Source organism: Miniopterus natalensis, chromosome 2, assembly GCF_054644295.1.
Source record: "Miniopterus natalensis isolate mMinNat1 chromosome 2, mMinNat1.hap1, whole genome shotgun sequence".
NCBI lineage: Eukaryota > Metazoa > Chordata > Mammalia > Chiroptera > Miniopteridae > Miniopterus > Miniopterus natalensis.
In genome coordinates, this window is record NC_142082.1 from 27,814,205 (window position 1) to 27,835,973 (window position 21,769).

Genomic DNA, 21,769 nt, shown 5'->3' on the forward strand with positions numbered 1-21,769 from the left:
TTGCTACCACTAGGTTTTATTTAGCTCTGTGCATATTAGACACTCTCCCTGCTGCGCAAACGCTGAGCTGCAGCTGGGTTTTGCTTGACCTTCCAGAGCCACAGTGAGTAAGGTTCCAAGCTGCGGTGTAGCACCTTTTATATCTATACTGTTTTTCTGCTTTAAAAGACAATTTTAAGTCTACATATAAGAAGCAGAATGTAAGGTAATAGGTTTAGACAAAAGCATTTGTGATTTCGATTTTCAGGAGCACCCCATGTCAATAAAGTTTTTAGCAAGAGAGATTATTATCACCTTTTTGGGAAGCAATTCAAAATTGAACAGATTTTTTTTTCCTTTGCAAATGGAAAAATCAGGAGACTGGATTAAATTACCTTAAGTATATAGTTCTTATACATTTGTAGTAGAAACTACCAAAGAAAAGCTTTTAAATAAAATTTACTGGCAATTGGATGTTTAGTAATAGTTTCTTAGAGACCTCTCTGCGATCATATTTGTACCTATTTTATGCACGCTTTGTAGAGTTTAATTTTTTAGCATATACTTTTTTCATGCAGTCATTTAGAAAACTAGACTTCCTTTTTTTTTCATGTATATTGTTAGATTTAGATACTCTCAGTTTATAAAATGGATGGAAAAGCAATCTGAAAAATAGCCACAATTCACATTGTTTCTAGGGTCATAGCATTTACCTGTCACTTAATAGCCCTGACATTCAGATTATCAATTTTATATTTTTAATTACATTTTAATTTCGAATTAAAATTTTTCCTTTCCCTTAGAGTTTTATCTGTTAAGCATTATCAAACTGATTTCTCTCAACTATGCCCATGCTAATATCTTCAATGTGACTGAATATTTAACATTAATAAATTAACATAATGAATATTTAAGAAAGAAAAGCTAAATTCTTCCTGTTCCAGTGGGGGGGGGAATTTAATTTGAAAAAATGTGTAGTCCTATAGTGCCCTCTAGTGGCAGGGAGGCCCAGAGCCCCGTGGGGTCTTTCCTTACACAAGCCATTCCCAAAGCCCATTTAACCCTTATTGATGCTTAATTTAATAGGGCCAATTAGGTGTAATAATTTTCTTCACATCATTTTGTGTCTAGGAGTTCTTCTGCAAGGAAGGCATGTTTAGCTGATAGTTTCTAAGGATATGCTGAGGGTGCTAGGGGATGGTAGGGATGGGGTACGAATACTAATATTTCAGGTAGAAGCAGCCATCTCTCAAGCGGGCTGGATGCTGGAGGTCGGAGACAGTTCTGATGGTTGAGAGGCAGCACCGAGGCTGAAACAGGGAAGGAAAGGAGTGTGGGTGAAGGGCTACAGGGCAGGGTGGGGCGTCGACTGGAAACTCACCAAGAAGCCTGAACCTGCACATTGACACTTGAATGTGTTAATAGAGAGCGAGGCCAAAGAATACAGATGTTTCCCAGAGAACACACTGCATTCGGTTCCAGTTTTTGGGGAAAATGGAAATAAGTTATCGATTAAAGATTAGCTGTATCAGGAAACATACGTAAGGGATTTGATTGAATCCACCCACAGGTCTTTGGAAAACACATTATCATAATATTTTTCTTCTTTCTAATTTGGGAAGCTGACTACTTCAGGGGAGTGATTTAAAATATTTATGCTTAAAAATATTTTAAACAGATTACTGCTTTGGAGTAGGAATGAAAGCATTTTAGACTTTTTTTTTTTTTTTTTTCAGAAACAGCATTAAGAGACAAATTATTAAAGAAAATATTTGCTGTTCAAGATCCTTGCTACTGCTTATAGCTTTAAAGTGTGTCCTCGATCAGTGATGTTCAGTGTTAATTAGTGAGAAATGTCTGGAACTTTTATAAGTCCTAAGACTTTTGGAAAAATTTTAATTTTATTGCTGCCAACAATTTGTCAGCACTTGTTTGCTTATTTTAGAAAGTTTTTACTGGATTAGTGAAGTTGGACAGTTTGTTTGCTTTTGGATGACTTTAGGGGAAGAGTTTTAAATTGTTTATGTTAAGACAGCACTTAGGACTTCTTTGAGTTACTCTGACGTTGAATGATGGTTCTTTAGAAAATATTTGGTGAAGAACTCTTTATAATTCATTTTGTCCCTTAAAGCTGACGTGCAAAGTGAATTTTTGTAGATCAGAAAGTATCTAGAATTCCATTTCTCTGCAAGTGTTGTCAGTCAAAGAGTATTTATTGTTTGATTGACAACACTTGCAAAGCACCATCACTCTGCTAGTTCTGATGTGCGATTTGAGCATTTAGGTTTCCCAACAAACTTCATAGCAGTGTTGACATGCCTAGAATTGTGTCAGAATTCAGCATGGGCTCCAATAAGGTTTTGATATCAGGATTTGCCCAATAGAAATCTATCCTCGAACTTGGATATTTGGAGATACAGACTGTGCTGCATCCGTGGTCGGCCTGACGCCAATGAACCATCAGCTGGGCCTAGGCGGACCTTATCCATGGGATGGATCTTATCCACAGCGGTTGGGATTTCCACTCAACCCTGAGGCGGAAAGTCCAGCGCAGAAACTGCTCTCAGGCTCGGCCACAGAAAGGCCTTTTCGCTCTCCTTCCTATGTATCCAGCTCAGCTCCTGTTCCCAAACCTCAGCACTTATGTCTGTCCTTTTCTTCATACAAAGCTGGTCATCTGCAGCTTCAGAAGTCTCAGGAATAAGTCAAAGCCATCCTGATGAGGGGCACAGGGGGGACAAATGAGGTGCCTATGTTAAGAGGCTAGGTGGGGTCTACTTGCCCAAACCAAAGCCCGCTGTTTAGAAGAGAAGGGGCAGGATGGGTCTAGAAAGAGGATGGGTCTCATAGCCCATGAAGATTAGGGAGCTGCTCCCCCCCCTTTTTAAGACTTTCTGATTCTTCTCACCTTTTAAATTTGTGAAGGTGGGGAATGTCCTCATTTCTGGGAGCCATCTCTTAAATGCTCCTCCCCCCATATATAATTGCTAAAGCTCTTAACATATATCCACACATTTGATGGAGAGCCACTGTGTAAAGATTCGTAATATTGACTGTCTCAAGCTAAACATCGCCAGGGCTCGAGAGAGAAAATGAGAGTTGGGAAATAAGATAAAGATTTGCAGCCACGCTTTTTGTGCAGGGTTATATTATTCTGCCCTGCTTTGTTATTAAAATGTTAAATGCAAAAAACGATAGTCATTATTGAGTGGTTACATGAAACAATCTTCAGTATTTTAACTAATTCGTTAAAGCACTGTAGTGTCCTTTAACATATGCACATTCTTTTAAGAATCCAGTTATGTAGTTCATAGTGCCCAGGAGAATCGGTATTCTTGTTTTCCCCTGAGGGAAACTGGGCCTTTTGGGGCCCTGGCCATGCATTTCCTCTCCCCTCCTCTCCTTTGCATCAATGGCAATATTTCTGCCGTAACGTCAGGCTTCGTGGCGTGGATGGAGCTCCCAGTGGGGCCTCGCCACAGAGTTTTTCCATGACCCTGTGACACTGACTGTAGCCTTCCCACCACTTTCCCAGCAGGCTTGGTATTTAGGAAATGGCTCTGCAGATGTCTGATTATTGTTGGGCTCAAGGAATTGGACTAGTGGAATTTTTGGCCGAGTTCCATAGTCATCCATTGACTAACCCGTCATTTGAAATCGTTTCATCACTGAATGCTTGGTGAGCTCTCGCTCCAAATGTAAATGCTTTCGTTCCCTCAATTATTTGCAGCCTTGTTGGGAAATGGCAACCTCAAGACACCAGATGACAGAAAGAAACAGCTGATCCAGTGTCATGTCCCGACCTCGGCTTTCTCCCACGTTGCTTCTCTGGCCAGGGGTGCATATGTTAGCCAGTCTCGAATGGGGCCCATGGGGCTTTCAACTGGGGAAGGGAGCTCAGGGATCCCATCCTGCCCAGTAACCATATTTTACTATGTTTTAAAGTCTTTCGGACACATAGATAGTGTCCTACTTCATGGTTAGCATCATGTTATAGTATTGGTTGGTTCGCATCCATTCACCAACTTTTATTGAATTTAAAGTTGGTGCCAAATGGTGTCAATGAATAAAACAATACCCTGCCTTTAAAGTATTTACTTCTAAAAAGTAGAAACCCGACGGCAAAATCTGTCTGATTAATATCGCTTTTTGGGTTTGTTCTGCTTTCTGGTGAATGAACCCAAGCACGTGGCTCTACCCTATAGTCAGGCCGCCTGTGGGAGGAAGCCCAGTGCTCTGGCAACATTTCCGATTCTGCTTCAGCCTATTGTAAAGATCCATGGTCAGGTTACTTTAAATGTGAAACATTAAAAATTTGACGACAGGGTTGTGATCCTGTGCTGACCACGGAAACAGGCGTAGAGTGGCCTTTGATGATGAGATTTTTTGTTGATGGCTTTTTCTAGATACATTTTGTGTTAACTTCAGTTTCTCTTGTTGGTAATCATATTATCCCCCAAAGTTAGGCGCTTCACAGTGTTTCAACTTCAGCCATCCTTGGAGCTTATTTGTATATGGATTTCTGACTTATATAGGAAGGGGGTTATAGTCTAGCATTTGATTTCCATCATGAACTTGTTTCCATAAGCATTTTAAGAGGAAGGGAAATAATTGGATATGATAACAGAACCTGTTTTTCCTATATTTTATGGAGTTTTTCAAAGTATATCCTAGCTTTAGATAATATATTAGGCAAAATTTTAAGTTGCTCCATGCATGAAACTCTATTTCATGCCTAATTTAGAATGGCAAATTTGATGCCAAGAATATTCTCCACGATGGCATTTTGCCCTTCCTCCTCAAATTTGAGGATACAGGGGTAATCACTTCTGTTGCTATATAAGATTTCTTTATTTTGATTAGTGCAGTGCATGGCACTGACGTTCAAGAATAAAACCGTGAAATGCCACTGCATCAAAACCGTGTCATATTTTAGAAGCTTCTCTTTCCCCCCTCCATTTTAAGTTTTCATTTCTGTGATAACAGTGGTTGTAGGTTTCATTTCTGTCTGGCGTGAATTATGTGGCCGCTATGTCCTCTGGACCTTGCCTTTAGCACATCACAGGAAACTGTTGACTAAGGGGTCCTATTTCTCAGGATTTTTTAACTGCGCGCATTCTGCCTTGAGCTCCAGCATAAGGGTGTTCACAGTTGTAGTATTGCAAAGCCTGGCTTAGAAACTCCTGGCACCAGTGAGCTTTGCACACTTGTCCTGCTCTTTGCTCCTCCGATAACCGCAGTGGAGGTTTGCTAAAAACTCGGAGGAATAAGTTGGCCTGCAGACAGGGTGTGATATTTGGCAGCTAATTGTTTAGCTCTTTGAATGCTGCTATCCTGTCTGTTTTCTCTGCTCTGGTGCCCACAGTAACCTTGAAAGGGGACGGGATGTTAGATTATTCATGTGCACTTATGTTGGAAGGAAAGATTAGAAAAGTTAAAAAAATACATGTGGGAGATGGCAAGAACCACGTCGATGAAAGCGTCACTTCCTTTCTGAATACTTAATTGCAAAACTCTTGGGATACACGGATTGCTTAAGCAGCCCAGTGACACTTGGGAAAGAATGTGTTCTCGTAGTGAAAGCAAGGACTGGGAATTGAAATTTCTGTATTCTGTTCCCAGGAGCATGCAGGGGTCACCCAGTGACATGTGACAGGTCAGCTAAGCACCGGAATACTAATTTCCCTATCTGTGAAATGGACATAAAAGGGACTAACTTAATGTTGGTGGATTGTTTCATGTTTTGCTGGGAACCCGCTTGCTCTAGTGACCTAGAAAAAAAATGGACTCTGGTTCAGGCTGACCTCATTTCTATTTTTGGCTTTAGAGCTGACTCAGTGAGAAACTTGTAGAAATCAGCTCTTTTGGCTCTTGGCCTCCATGCATTCCATGATCAAAATGAGAGTTATAAAATCTTATCTGCATTGGGTCTCATAACGATGCTGCCAATATTAACTAAGTCCTAAAAATACTCCATTAGAGGGCTTTTATGCTGACGTGCCTCTCACATTTCCTTCCTATCTAATGTTAGGTTATTTGGGGACACACAATTCAATGTTCATTAATTCTTTCAGCCAGCTGTTTGCAGTCCAGTCCAGTTCTATTCTGGGTGGAGTTTTCCCACATCTGAATAAAACGGGAGAGGTGGATGTGATAAGAGTGCAATATATTTGCTGTCATCAGGATCTTCTGCAGCTGTATCTCATTGTTACTCTTTTAGGCGGCTAATGATTATAGTTAAGGAGCTTCACATTTGATCAAGTCTTGGTCTGAGAATGTTTTTCTTTCCCAGCTGTCCCAGGCCTCAGAGAGGAGGAACCAGCATTCTGCATCAAATCCTATGCTGAGGGCTCTGGCGATATCAGCATCTCTTCTTTCTGGTAGATTCTCTGGATGCTGATGGTCCAAAGGGGTGTGCCAAAGTGTAGGGCCTCATTTTCTTTAATCCAGTTACTATTTTATCATATCCTCTAGAGCTTGAAAGAGCCTCCTCTACGCTTATTCACACGCCGTTTCTGGATCCCTGACCTACCTTCTCATTAAACCTACAATCCATGGGGGCCCAGCAGTTGGAATCCCAAGTTCAGATCCATTTTTCCGTGTTTCTAAAAATGCAACAGGCAGCTAATGCATTAGCAAGTCAGGACTGGCTGAGTGGTCTGGAAAGGAGGACACCTTTGAAGGTTCTTGCTCTGTCTCCTTTCATTTTTGCAACAACGAAACACTTAAGTAACTCCTGGTAATGTGCTATGTTGGGGGTAAATGTTTGTGTTAGGTAAGGTGTAGCTTGTCAGTTTATTTTTTACTTTGAACTAATACAGCTGTGAGAAAAGTACTGGGCACTAAGAAATCCCACCTGGAATCTCCAAGTGCCCTTTGCTTTTAAAAATCAGCTAACATCTCCCCACTTAGTATTGTAAGATTGCATGAAAGTCCGCAGACCGTAAAGGAAATGGGTTTTCTTGATTTCTTGTCCTGATTATGGGTGATTTTATTTTGGCAATCTCTCTAGATTTGGCAATGTCTCTAGACAGTCTTCCTCAAATTGCACCGATGCCTGCAGAAGAAATCATATTTCCAGGATCAAATATTGACGCCGTGTTCCCCCATGTTCTCGTCCCAGTTGTGTTTCTTCTGGTCATTTTCTTGGGCTCACATGGCCTAGGTGTTTACCCTCATCGCTGTCTGTGACATCCAGCCTGCATTTCCTTCTCCCTCCTCTTCACATATTTACTTTGCAATATTCTTCAAGGGCCAGCTTAAGGCTCAAAAACCCACACAGTCTTTCTGGCCATTCCTTTTCTTTTTGGAATGTATTTCAGCCATGTGTGTGGACCCTGAGTCGTAATTATTAATGTTAAAATAATGTCTCCTGTTTCTTTTTGCGCTACAAGGGCAGAGACCATAATTAAACTCTGATCCAAGCTTTGCAAAAACCCAACACACCCGCTTTTTAAAGACACTTATGAAAGCCCATCATCAGGCTGTTGATGGCACAGAGAATTCTCAGCATCGTGCTGAAACCCACACTATGAGCTCTGCCTACACAGCTCCTGAAAGGATCTAAAGGGAAAGATTGACTGATGGTCTACTCACACAATCTCAGTGCTGGGTCTCCTGGTATCAAGAGGATTCCACTAATTGAATGAGCTTATAGTCAATTCAGGGAAAAGTAATCCCCAGCAAATTATTTAGCATTTAGAATAGAGTATACAGAAAGCATTGTGCCAGGTATCATGTCCCTTCCTCAAACAGCCTTAAAAAATAGTAGAGAAAGGCCACCTGAAGTAGGAATTCATTTCAGCACCTGTTTTCAGGTGCTCACTGTAAGCTTGTGCACGGTTGGGTGATGCTTTGAGAGGCTGATGGCTTGATTTGTTTCCTCGATTTCTTTCAACCTGCCTTTTGTCTGACCTGCGTTCCTCCTCTACAGGGTGAAAGGGGCCTCCCAGGGTTGCAAGGTGTCATTGGATTTCCAGGAATGCAAGGACCTGAGGGGCCGCAGGGACCACCTGGACTAAAGGTGAGCTCGGCTGGGTGATGTGGGCTGTGAAGATGCAGATTTGGGGTCATTTATCTTGTTAGAACGAGTGATCATAATGGCTTTTCTGTTTTGTTCTAGGGTGATGCTGGAGAACCAGGCCTGCCAGGAACAAAAGGGACAAGAGTGAGTACCCTTGTCGCTTGTGTCGTCGGTGAGGGCTGTGGGTGGGGTGTGATCTCGCAGTACTTCTGGAGTGAGGGCTCTGTGCACTTTAGGCAGTCCTGAGGGGCCTTCCTTCCTCTCCTCTCCTACCTCGGTCCCTTTCCCTCTGCCTGTCTTCCTCGGGGCGTAGGGCTTAAAATGAGCCCGAGCTCACGGTTCCTGACCTCCAGTCCTTGCGACTGGAGCTGTGCCTAGCGGGGCTGCTGCTTGTACTTTTTTACACGCGTTTCCTCCCTCTTGTCCTTCCTCAAGGCCCTTGTAGACATAGTTGAACTTCTGGGAGGGGGGATGGTGTGTTTGCGAGTCTTTGAAGAAAGATGTCTTCATTGAATGTGAAAGGTGATGATATTTCCAGAGCTAAACGTGCTCTTCTTTCTTTTACTTTCTTTGCTCCTCCCATTCCTGGGAAATACAGAAATAAAGATCTTTGACAATAATCTCAAGAGTAGAAAAATAGAGAGGCACTGTAAGATGTAGAGGTTTCATTCTGTTATTGTTACTTGGTTGAAGGGGAGTGCGACAGTGACCAGGTCTTGCACATGTCCTTGGGGCAGAAGAGAGAGGAAATAACACTGGAGCTCTCTGGGATGGAGAAGACCCAGATTTCAACGGAAATGACTTGATTTCCCTCCCTGTAATGAGCTTACTTATCCTATGTATTTTTCTTCCCAACTGTTTGAGATTTTAATGTGAATTTTGTAGATATTTATTTTCTTACCTAGAAATTACAAAGAATGAAATGAGGGCAGAATTATATTGTGCATGGGCAGCCTGGATTTTAGAAGGAATTAATCATCAGCTTTTGATGTAGAACTGCTTCTGAAAGCCTGGGGGGGGGGGTCTGCCTCCCTGGGCTGGGCCCTCAGTTGCCTCCCCGGCAGGATGCCCTGTCTGCTTAGTGTGATGTTCTGAACCCCAGCAGTTAGGATAGACACCCTTAGGTGGATGCAGTGGGAGGAAATGAGGTTCCCCAGTGCTCACGGAAATTTTCTCCCTTCCATCCTTACAGGGACCCCCAGGAATATCGGGTTACCCTGGAAACCCAGGACTTCCTGTATGTATAAAAAACGCACCTGCTTCTTTTTGAGACATTTGACATGAGTGATGGCATCATCAGGTAATTTTTTAATTTTGGCGACTTTCCCACTTTATTAATTGCAGGGCATTCCTGGACAAGATGGTCCTCCAGGTCCCCCAGGTATCCCAGGATGCAACGGGACAAAGGTAAGTTTAGAACCGAGACCTTTACCCCTTTGCATGTTCACTGATTTTGTATCTTGAGAAGCCAGGCCAAGTTGTTCTGCAAACACTGTTTTAGTTGCTGTAACTGCAGAGTTGCTTGTCTTAACACTTATTTCTTTATTTGATTAGGAAACACGGTTTTCCTGTATTTAATGTTCAAGAATGACATAATCATGCCTTTCTTTTTTGTGTACAATTTTACCCTAAAATTGCTTTAAGCACTATATTTCTTACCTATAATCTATTACTAAATCAAACAAAAAGAAAACCCCTGCTGTTATTAATCCTGTCCCTCTTAATTGTATTCTCAAATATATGTCTTCCATTCTGAAGTAGCAATCAGCAACATAGATCGTAACAAACAATTTTCAGAAAATGATTTTAACCGACAGGTGAGGTATCCCTGATGGGTAGGACATAGTAACCGATGAGGGTGTCTGGAGTGAGGTCCCACTTGCCTTGTCTGGTACTTGTGAATGTCTTCTGCTGTCCCCTCAGGGTGAACGAGGGCCTGTGGGACCTCCTGGTTTGCCTGGATTCACTGGAAATCCTGTGAGTATGAGGTTAACTCAGAATTTCTTCCTTTGGCTATAATTTCTCTATTCTCATTCCATTTCCTTTCCTTACTCATTTTTTTTTTTTGCACTTATATATTAATCCTAATGACATTTTGAGAAAAACAAAAACTAACACCAACTTTTTCTTTTTCAGGGACCGCCAGGGATACCAGGAATGAAGGTATACAATGTTTTATTGTATTGGATTCATTACAGAAGTCTGTTTAAAACAGATGCTGTAAAAATAAATTTACTTTAAATCACTTTGGTGGGCCGATTGCCTGTTAACACATTTATCTAAACAATGTTACATTAAAAGGGTATATAAATCATATACACAAATTTAAATTTTAGAATCCAAAGTTTAGACACTAGGTACAATGTCTTAGTAGGAATACGCAGGAATAAGTAGCACGGTGTGATGGTCAATATTAACAGATGCGAGTCTAGTTCAGATTCCTTACCTGCATGGATATCTAAATGATGCTCCTTTTCTAGAGCCATGGGACATAAGTACAGTGCCACCAAAAAGGACAAAAATTGGTATCATATTTAATCCACATGGTTTAACTTAAATACAACCCTTTCTTCATGTTGCCTGTAATCTGGAGTCACTCCATTACACATTCCGTAATTATGGCAGGGACACCCCTAATTGTCTTAGGTCAGATCCTGGTGGCACGACCTCTTCATTCAGAGACAGTCCATGGCCCTTCTCAGCTTGCTTTTCCCTGTTCGTCCAGGTGGGGCCGAGGCCTCTCTGTACTGTGGCCTGGCCAAGTTAACACATGACGTTTACTCTCATACTCTCCCTGCTTTGATAAAAATGTTCATTTTGAGATGCTTTCCTTGAAATACAGTTCTTGTTTTGTGATGACTGCGTGTGGTCACATAGCCTCTCAACCAGAGACTGGGACCTGGTCTGGTATTTCTCTTGTCTGTGTGGGACAGGCACATGGAAGTGTCATAGATCCTTTCCCTTAGCTGTCTAGACATTCAGTCCTGGTCGCAGCCGAGTTGACTGTGCAGCGCTGAACGCTGGTCATTAAGACAGGAGCATGAACGATGAAGGGGGAGATGGCCAATCTGTATATTTCAAGCTTAGAGCGTCTAAACCCCAGACTTGGGCTAGTTCCATACCCGTAAGACATGCCTGATATTGGATAGGTTTTAAGTTTCTTCATGTAAATATCAGTATTCATGACTTTGTCTTATTTTTCATTCCACAGGGGGATCCTGGTGAAATACTCGGCCAAGTGCCTGGGATACTGCTGAAAGGCGAAAGAGGATTTCCTGGATCCCCCGGCCCACCAGTAAGCACTGGCTGAATAACTGTAATCTCATGCTGAGTTTCCTCCTGGTTTGCATTTTAATTCTTTCCTTTCTCAATACATTATAGGGTTCACCAGGATTTCCGGGGCTGCAAGGTCCCATTGGCCCTCCAGGATATACCGGACCACCAGTAAGTTTGGGGGCATGTTTCTCTGAGGCAGTCATTCAAAAAACAACTATGTTGAGGTGTGAAAATAAAACCTAATGAAAACTTGACACAGTGGCAACTCCCTTAATTTAGATTGGGAGAATGAATTTCTTTCTTATGAATATACCTGGCTGGCGCTTATGGTCCACATATTCCCAGAGCTGTGGGGACAGGTTCATAATAGTGCTGCATAACAAGACACCCCCAAAACAGACAACACCTTCATTACTCGAAGGGTGGCGTGGATGCCCGAAGAGGCAGGCTCAGCCCTGGAGGTGCACTTGTGAGAACATAGTCATACCAGAGGGTCTGCTCTTGGGGACTAAAGGCACAGACCAGGTGGCAGCATAGAAGCTGTATTTCAAAGACTTTGCAAACTGAGCACCCAGGAGGCTCTGCTGTATCATCGGCCTCCTTCACAGCTGATAATTCTCAAGAGGAGGACATCATCTGCTCACACATACATTTTTGGGACCACGAGACGGTTAATATTAACAGGACTTAATTGTGGAATGCCACGTTCACTGGGAATGAGAACATGCCTGACTCTGTTATCCTCACACTAGTCTGCCTGAGAGTCCTGAGATTTTTCAGGCTTATCGTTTAAATTTACTCTTTTTGGAGGGTGGGTAAAATTCAGCAATTCTAATTATAGGCATTCCTGCAAATGGAATCTCTTTTATGTTCTTGTAAATGAATAAAATCCTTTTTATGAGTAAAGAATGACTAATAACATATGGTTACTGGACTTATTGTGCTGATCACTTCGTAAAGTGCTGATCACATTCTTTATATGTATAAAAATGACTAGTTTTTCCTTTTAAATGATTATAGAAAACACTCTGAAATTTTGTTCCGAACACAAGTTTTTTGTTTTTTTTTTTACTTCACTATAGTCTACTTGCTTAAAAAAGTCATTCAGCTTTTTAAGATAAGAAGTTATATCCAAATTGGACAAACATCATTTCCAAACTGGAAAGTCTGGACTCATAGAGAGTTTGGCTGGTGATTTCATGTATTGTCTGTTAGCCTTTCATGTCCTTAGATCAGTGGATCCCACAGGGCAGTGCCCAAGATTTTTGAAGTATTTCCATCCCTGTTAATAATCATACAGGACTAGTTTCTGGTTACTTTAAAAGTTTTATAGTTCTAAGCACAGGAAAAAAATTAAATATTTAACAAATAAATTATCATGTTAACCATAGGATCTTAACATAATTTCTGTACAAAGAAGCATTTAAAGCTTATCAGGGTTGTGAACTGTATTTAATTAAGATGCTTTTTCTTATAGGGTCCCCCAGGCCCTCCTGGCCCTCCAGGTGAAAAGGTAAAGATTTTCGTCATTTGTCTTTCTTTGACATTAGTATAAGACTATCATGAAATTGCCATAGCTCATTCTTTAAGTCTCTGTTAAAAACTTTTAGAAACTTATAACTTCTTTATCTATCTCTGTACTTAACATCTGTCTTTCCACCGATCTATTTATCCATCTATCTAACGTATGAGTCCAATCGATTGATCTGCCAGCCATTGATCTTTTTTTCCATCTATCAACCCCTTACCCATTATTTTGGAATCATTGATTTTCACCCTAGTGTTATAAAGCCAGAGTTTAAAAACCTTAAATTAAGAAAAAAGGTTTTTATAGACTTCTTTTTCAATAATGCTTTTAAAAACTACTTTATAGACGTTGAACACAACACAATCACAGCATTCATGAAAACCTTAGGGCGGTTGTGGGATGAGGCTATTGCCTTGAATCTACTATCTTACTGCATTTTATATGATATTTGTTAGATGCTTTTGAGCAAATTAGACAACTCTACTAATGGAAACCCAATTTTCAATCAACAGGGGCAAATGGGCTTAAGTTTTCAAGGACCAAAAGGTGACAAGGTGAGTACACATTGCTTTGGGGTGTTTTCATGCTTAAAATCACAGTTCTAAGCACGATAGAGTTTCTGCCTCTGGACCTATTTGGGGGCTCTTATACCATAGTTACTCTTCTCTGCATGTTCTTGAGTTTGTTAGTGTCTTCCTTAAAATGCACAGCTAAAATTCGCTGAAGTCTATGTGTGATCTGACTAGCAGAGAATACAATGAGACCATTAATCCCAGTTTTCTGTATATACAGTTCAATCAAAATGTTCTCAGGCAATGATAAGACCAGACCTAGACTTTATTATAAACGAGTCCAATTTAGGACTTGACTGTTAATAGTGTAACTATATTGAATCCTGCAAAGGCAAAGGTTATCATACCAAAATTGGGAGGAAATGAGCCTTGAAGGCAGGGAGCCATGGACCAGAACAGGCAACCCCAACTTGGGAAGAAGGGAGATCAACAGTGTGTTCCTGATCTTCTGGTGATCTCTCCATTAGTTACACCAGTGAAATGGGCACTAGCCAAGTGGGGATTCTTGGAATTATGGCAGCTCCTGCCCCAGGGCCAAGGTTCTTTTCTATGGATGGTCAAGCCATTGTAGATGACAGCCACCAGAGGGCCCCAAGCCAACCGAGGCCTGGGCGGATGTGGACTGAACAGTTGGCTTCTGCTTTCCACCCAAAATTTTGGCCCAGTCTTTTCATAAACCTCACATGCAGTAAAGTAACCCTGCAGTTTATATAGTTGAATTTTTTGGACCTCACTCACTGTGCTATAACTGGGACTCACTGTACTTCCAATTGTACCCAGCAGGATGCCCAAAGAAGACAATTCTTGGTGGTTTGTGTATTGTTGGTTTACCTAAAGATACCTCCTTTCTTCCCAGGCTCTATTAGGCAGTTTGGGTCTTTTCTAGGCTGTCAAAATGCAATTGGACAGTATATATGCATATGCATATATATATATACATATATATATATATATGTATATATATATATATGTGTGTGTACTAGTATGTATACATATGCTGTTTGTATATACATACATGGTCTATATGTACATGCATTCATAGATGTGTCCTATAGATGATCAGGTTTCATTGTTATTACTTGAGACAGTGGCTTTCCTGATCCCTGAGAGATGAAAGTCTCCCCCTGGCTTTAGATACTAATAGTGCCATCTTCCTACTGAAACTTAATTTTCTGCCGAGGCAAGGATAGATTAGAAAAGAGTATAATAACACTTTTAAAGTAGATGTTTTATTTGAGGCCCCCTTCTGCATTTTTCTTCTCTGTATAATTATTTTTTGCCTAACTAGTTCCTAATTTTTGCATCAACAGGGTGACCAGGGGGTCAGTGGGCCTCCAGGAGTGCCAGGACAAGCTCAAGCGAAGGAAAAAGGAGAATTTGTTGCTAAAGGAGAGAAGGTGCGAGCTGACTTTGTCCACCGAATGCCATCTTGCTAATTTTGGACAAATTCAAGGGATAAAGAGAAACTGCATCAAAATTCAGTTTCTCCAGCTGCATTCACCCCTGACCTGGAAAACAGATTTGTAAACGATCCATCATGTAAAATATGAGCATCTGAGAGCAGAGGCAGCTGGTTCTGGGTAGGAGCAAGACTGGTTTGAGGCTGACCCACCCAAGTGAGAGCTTCTTCAGTGCATCCCAGTGGAGGATGGGCTGGATCAGCAGAAGGGAGACCAGTTGCTGTGGGTCAGGCATAGTTATTGCCCTTCTTAAATCCATAATCCAGTCAATGCAAGGATGGGAATGCTGGAGACCAATGTGAATTTCTTTGTTAAAATGTTCTTTATTTCCTTTTACATGTTCAATGTCGCATATAAAAATGATATAGCTGTTAGATGGTGCTGATCTCTCTCTTCCCCCCCTCCAAAATTCTTTTAGGGTCAAAAAGGTGAACCTGGATTTCAGGTAAGTACTAAGTTCTTGTTTATCAGTATTATTTTGTGTGAAAGACCATATAGTACATTGGATTTAAGTTACACATTTATTTCACCTTAAGTGTAATATTTACTTAATTTAGTATTTTGCTTAAATATATGAATGCATCTGACTCTTTCTCTTTTTGTTTTTTCAAGGGACCGCCAGGGTTTGGAGAGAAAGGTGAACCAGGAAAACCAGGACCCCGAGTAAGTGCTTTTAAGCATCCTTTATTCCTTATTGTAAAATCATTTTCCTTTCAGCCCTAGAGTCACAGGTTCAGGGACATGAAAGAATGGAAGAGAGTGGGAGGGCTTTTCTGGTTTCTCCCTTTCCTCTCCTGAAGGGCTTTTCTGAAGCCCTTGGGAGTAGAAATGAGGAGAACTGTCATTACTTGAAAAAATTCCCAGAAGGTCAGGCCCTTCGTTATTCATGCCCCCTCCTCAGAAAGCCTGACGTTGGGTGGGGGGCTCTCTGAAGAGCTGCCCCCCTGCTGGCTTCTCACTGAACGCCACCTGTCACTTGCTCAGAGTCCTTGGTGCCCTTTGCCGCTGCCTTCCCAGGCCAGCTCAGACCTCTGCCTGGGCCTCAGATGCACATCCCGGAGCGGGGATGCTCAGATGCTTCCCACCCCCTTAGTCCTGGTGAGAGGAGACTCCGCTTCCAGCAGCCTGAGCATTTTCAGTGTCTCCCCTGAAATAACGCAGGGAAACCTCCACTAAAATCAACCATCTGCATATCAGCTACCCAGTACTCACTTGCCAACAGGGAACCTCTCTGGTGTTAGCCAGGCTGCCAAATGTAATGGTACCTTAGGAGATTTGGAACTAATCAGGCTCCCTTTTTTTAACCATTGAAAAGCCCTCTTCTCTTGTAACTTTTTCGTAGTCAGTGTACACTGTCTTCCTCCCTAGTACAGAGCCATCAGCTTACACGGAGGTTTCCTATGCAGGATGGCATAGGAACTTGTATTTGAATCAGAACCTTGTTGTTACAGCATATTTACTATGATTATTTATGAAATACTGATGTGTAAATCTTCGTTGTTCAGGGAAAACCTGGAAAAGATGGTGAAAAAGGAGAGAAAGGGAGTCTAGTAAGTATTTCTCTGTGACTTTTGAAAGCAAGCTGTTGGCCTCCACTAGCTTACTGTTGTTGTTGCTTCTTCTTTCACTTAGGGCTTTCCTGGCGACTCGGGGTTCCCAGGACTCCCAGGACGAGAGGGTTTTAAGGTAAGTGGTGGCGCCACTTGGAGTTTTTACCTTCATTTTGTAGGTCAACTCAGAAAGTTTTACTAGAATAAAGGACTATGGACTCACAAAGAATGACAATTATTTATGTTCATTTATTTTCATTTTATTGTAAATCACCGTGTACTAATTCAGCTTACAAATGAGTCTATTAAAGTTCTCTGAGAGAGCATGCAGTCAACAGAACAGAATTTACGAGCTTGTTTGTAATGTGACAAATTAGCTTTCCATCTATGTTTTGTCGAAATCTTTATCGTCATATGTCACACTTACGCAAAGCAAAACGAAATGGATTTGCTTTTGTTACAGTTGTTACAGAGCACTTTAGGCTCATCAAAATGGGAGATAACCAAGGAGAGGAAAAGAGTATTAGTGTAGGTGGGCACAATCTATTTTTCCAGAAAAAGTAAAGCTTTAACTGTTTTCTGCAAGACACTCTTTATAGTTAAAAAAATACAATATAGTCAAAAATTGCTAAAGCTGTTTTTTTTCTTTTGTAGGGAGAAAAAGGTGAAACAGGTCTTCCAGGCCCACCCGGAATTGTGAGTAAGAGGAATGTTTGCTGGTGCGTGAGGGTTCGAAAGGAGGAAAGGAGAGATGGGGCCGAACAGTGGCCTATGCCACAGGCTCCACAGCATTCCCAGAATGACATTTTTATGTAAAGGCGCTGTGTATAAACCGAAATAATGGTTTTCTATTTTGTATGGAGTGGAGTTTGGGTCTCACTTTTTATTAAATTTTGATAATTTCTGCGTATCCTTGACCACTGAAAAGGAAAAGATTTACATGTGGGTAGGACTAGTAGCCCCACACTCTGAAACTCTTTTTTTTTAAATGGACCCTCAAGGAAAATGTTACTAAAAGGACGGGCCATCCGCAATTTCACTGCTCTAAGCAAAACGATTTGCGTTTTTGCAAGTAACATTTTACTCCTTGCGCATATGCATAGTTATACACACTTGTAATCCATGTATGTAACTTTTTTTAAAAAAGGACATTCTTTGTGTTTTTAATTTATCTTCCAGTAATCAGTTTCAGTCTTTTGTCAGTGTTATGCTCTAACTGTTTTAATGATTTTTCCCCGAAAGCTTTTTGAAACTGAAACGGTTACCGTCGTTCGTTGCCATGCCTGCACTGTGGTGATGAATGCTCGAACGCGTCATTGTGTGTGTGAGAGTGTGTGTGTGTGTGTGTGTGTCTGGGGGGGGGTTAGTTTGAGTGTTTTATCCTTAAGCTACATTTCCAGGGATAGGATCATTGAATCAACTTATCCAACCTTCTGAATGCTTTTAATATTTCCATATATATTTATGATTCCATTTTCCGTATTTGTGATCCCAGAGCAGCGTTCGAGTAACCTGTTTTTAGCTTAACCTCATCAGCAGATTTCCATAATATCCAGTAGTTTAATTGCAACAAAGGCATTATATTTTAAGGGTAATAATGTAGTAGTCGACTTGGTCATTTTCTTTGCATGTTAGTAATTTAGAATTGAGTGGACAGGTTCACTCCTTTTTGCCTTCTGTCCCTAGGGCCTTAAGGAAGTCCCCACTTTGGACCATTTAATACAAAAGAAAGCAGAAAACCTCTTCCTGTAAAAAAATTGGAGTTCTGTTACACATTGCTTGCGGAAATGTAAGGGTGTCTTCTAATAGCACTCTTTAAAGTAGAATATTCATGTTATGGCTTGTATGGGCATTTAGAAATTCCAGATAAAAACCTCAGGATTAATATTTTTCTAACTTTACCTCGTTGGCAAAGGTCCTTCCAGGCAAATTATTACAAAGGAAGCAGAGCTGCCAGGTGGAGTTTTCCGCAAGGAAGGCATTATGTAATATTCATTTCATTGGTTTTGATTCCCCCTCCACCACCACTAATTCTTTTCTTTCACATTTCATGAAATAACAGAAAAAGCGTTAGTTTCTTCGTTTGTGCTGCTGTTCTGCACAGCACCAGTCACTCTCATGCCCGTGATGACCTCGTGTTCTGTAATTCAGGTTATCGGCCCAGGACCCTTGGGAGAAAAAGGCGAGCGGGGGTACCCAGGGCCTCCGGGATTGAGAGGAGAGCCAGGCCCCAAAGGTCAGTTCCTTTCCTTTATCTCTAGCCCTCCCTCTCTTTCCTCCTCTCCTCCCCTACCCCCCATCTTTCTTTCATCCTTTCTTTCCCTTTCTTCCATTTTTGACCTGTACTCATTTCCATCTTGAAAACATCTGCGTGCTTTGCAGGACCATGCACGTGGTGACCGAGTCTCATTCGGGCTTATGTTTCATTGTCACACTGTCTTTTCTGGGGCCCTTCTCCTGGCATCTGTGTAGCTTCAGGGACACAAGTTCAGTCTTCGTGTTCCCCTTGACAGTGGGTCCTCATGGGCACAGAAGTACAAACCATAAATCACAAGTGGACCAGTTTCACTCTGTCCAACTCTTTTTCTCTTTTTAGGTTACCCAGGACTGCAAGGCCAGCCAGGCCCCCCAGGTGAGCATCTTCAGCTGATTCTTAAAGGCTGTTGTAAACCTTCTCTGCGGGTTATGTTCTGAACATATTTATCATGTACATTAGATATTTCTGTAAAATAGCTAACAGTTCTGTTGTACATTTTTCTAGTTATGAAAATAAGAAGTGTTCATAGGAAAGTGTTTATTTTGTAAGGTACAGGCTAGCATGTAGTTAGAAGCATGTATTTAATGGGTGGGACTTTTTATGATCTTTCCTTAAAGCTAATGTGGGGAAAGCTTTTGACTGTTGGCGTTTATATGGTAAGAAGCCTGCCAATTGAATCTGATTTTACTTGTCTAAGCAGTTCCCCTTTTAGTGATGGTCACTAGTCACTTTACCTCCACAGTTAAGAAAATTAGTTTGTGCCGTTGACATTAAACTTGTACTGTGATTATTTAGATGAGCTCTTGTTCTGGTTCAGGCATCTCGTTACCTGGGCAACCCGGTGCTCCTGGCTACCCTGGTGAACGAGGAGAGAAAGGTGACCAAGGCTATCCAGGGACGTCTTTGCCAGGACCAAGTGGAAGAGATGGACTCCAGGGCCCTCCTGGACCCCCTGGACCTCCTGGGCAGCCGGGCCACACAAGTAAGTCCCCTCTGGGGCCGTTTCATGTGGTGCCCCATCGAGGACAGGGTGCCAAGGCAGGGCTGGCCCAGGTCTTTGAGGATGCTCCAGAGTTCACATGCAGCACAGAAGGCTGGGGTGTCCAGTGACTGATGAGTTATTTACATGGCAAAATTAGCCATGCTACAGAAAGGAGTAGTAAAAATAAAATCACAAAACTGGTTTAAAGGAATAAGAAATATGTTAACCAGCTCTGAGTCTCCTGGCATCTAAAGGTGAAAAGTAAACCAGTTGAGTTGTACAGTTCTTACTGAACCAAGAACACATGCTAGCTTATCTAGAGTCACAGGCTGATACTAAGACACATACACGCTCACACGAAGAAGGGTTGTGTGGGTGCGGACTTCACGGTCTACGTGGTAACATTATGGAGGGCTTCACATTTTAAAGGTACTTTGCATGGATTTTTCTTATGACAGCCCTTCATCAAAGCTAAGCCCAGAACATTAAACTCTTTTTTTAAAATCCTCACCTGAGGCTGTTTTTATTGATTTTAGAGAGAGAGAAAGGGGGAGAGAGAAAGAGAAAGAAACGTGGATGTGAGAGAGAAACATCGATTGGTTGCCTTCCATACATGCCCCGACTGGCATAGAACCATGACCTAGGTATGTGCCCTTACTGGGAATCAAACCCACAACCTTTTGGTATGTGGGACAATGCTCCAACCAACTGAGCCACTGGGGTAGGGCTGTCATAGGGTTGTAATTTTAAATAGTGATCGGCAAAGGACATGAAGGTGGTGAGGGAACCATGGAGAAATCAAGGACTTTTTTTTTAATATTTGCAATTATGCCAATACTGAAATATGAACAAATTTCATATAAAGATATGAATTTTCCACTACTGTTAGTTGAGTAGAATGTGCTGGCTGAACACATTGTAGTATCTACCATCCCAATTTTCCAGGTTTGCCTTTTTGTAAGTTAAATGATTCATCATCATAGAACATTAATAGATAATTTATAACTGAGATTTTCAGATTTGAAGTATATGTTAAAGAGGCCACATCTTAAAACTAATTGCCACCTTGGGACCTGTCAGTCCCTCATTAACCATGCAATGCAAAGATTTCTACTCCCTGATCCTGCCCCATGTTCTCGTCCCATGTGGTGGCAGCCTGTAACCGCAGAGGCCCTCAGGGAGCAGCCAGTGTAAATCTCAAATTCCAACTTGCATTTTAGAGCTTATCAGAAATAAACATTAAATTCTTGCTTTAGACTTAAAATTGTTTTAAATTGTTTTTTCTGAGGGTAGAAAGTTGCTTTTTTACTAGGATGTGAAGGGATCCTGATTGAGGTGAAGCCAGAAGGAGATGTGTTCTGGAAAAGAAAAGTAATGGTTTTATGTCTGTCAATATTCATGAGGCCATGTTTCCAGAGTGAGGGAGATCACATGCCCTCGGCTTGCAGGCCTGGGGATGCCAGTTCTCAACAGTCAAGGAAGTTAGGGACTGCTCTTGGAAGCATATAAAATGGACTCCACTTTGTTCAAGACCAATGGGGTCAGTGAGCCAGGTGGGAAAGGAGCCAATGGAGCCAGTAGCCCTGTGACAGAATTATCGTCCCCTCAGGCCTCCTTATGCCTAAGTTTCTCCCCGAGGTCCCAGGAAAACAGAAGCAAGCAACCAGCAAACGAAGCCAGAACACTTTCTTCCTGGACTTCTATCGAACTTAGACATTTCAAACTACCTTTTTCCTCGGAGCTCTAAGCAAAGTCATAAAATAGGGAGGTTTGGGCCCATTTTTAGGTCCTCGTGATTGGGAGAGCCAAGCGGAAAGCCGGTGACTGCTGGCCTCTCTCCTTGTCCTGTCTCCATCCTGAAGAGAAGACAGTGCGGAGGGGAGAGGGGCCGAGGGGGACAGGAGCTGTAGCTCACGACATTTGGATGACAGCCATGACGGGAACACCCTCGCAGAGCTGTAGGTTAAGCTACTTTGTCATTTTCTTCAGAGAGATTGGAGAGGAAAATATAAATGATCACGGTGCGCCTCGGAACCCGCAGCAGATGGTGTTCGCCTTACTGCAGTTCATTCTCATGCTTTGCACATAAACGACACTCAGCATTGAACAGGGACAGTCGGGCAGTTCCCCACGGACAGCCTG

The 21,769-nt window shown here is 41.8% G+C and overlaps 1 protein-coding gene across 1 annotated transcript in view; it reads left to right on the plus strand.

Moving 5' to 3' along the window:
- Window positions 1–21,769, plus strand: part of COL4A1 (collagen type IV alpha 1 chain) — a 127,682-nt gene that overhangs the window by 68,632 nt on the left and 37,281 nt on the right. The window contains exons 3-21 of the mRNA XM_087814229.1: window positions 7,913–8,002; window positions 8,102–8,146; window positions 9,195–9,239; window positions 9,347–9,409; window positions 9,926–9,979; window positions 10,139–10,165; window positions 11,214–11,297; window positions 11,384–11,446; window positions 12,756–12,791; window positions 13,319–13,360; window positions 14,689–14,775; window positions 15,257–15,283; window positions 15,451–15,501; window positions 16,344–16,388; window positions 16,471–16,524; window positions 17,043–17,084; window positions 18,540–18,624; window positions 18,985–19,020; window positions 19,463–19,627. Of these exons, the coding sequence (XP_087670355.1) occupies window positions 7,913–8,002; window positions 8,102–8,146; window positions 9,195–9,239; window positions 9,347–9,409; window positions 9,926–9,979; window positions 10,139–10,165; window positions 11,214–11,297; window positions 11,384–11,446; window positions 12,756–12,791; window positions 13,319–13,360; window positions 14,689–14,775; window positions 15,257–15,283; window positions 15,451–15,501; window positions 16,344–16,388; window positions 16,471–16,524; window positions 17,043–17,084; window positions 18,540–18,624; window positions 18,985–19,020; window positions 19,463–19,627 (1,141 nt within the window). The remainder of the gene's footprint in view (window positions 1–7,912; window positions 8,003–8,101; window positions 8,147–9,194; window positions 9,240–9,346; window positions 9,410–9,925; window positions 9,980–10,138; window positions 10,166–11,213; window positions 11,298–11,383; window positions 11,447–12,755; window positions 12,792–13,318; window positions 13,361–14,688; window positions 14,776–15,256; window positions 15,284–15,450; window positions 15,502–16,343; window positions 16,389–16,470; window positions 16,525–17,042; window positions 17,085–18,539; window positions 18,625–18,984; window positions 19,021–19,462; window positions 19,628–21,769) is intronic.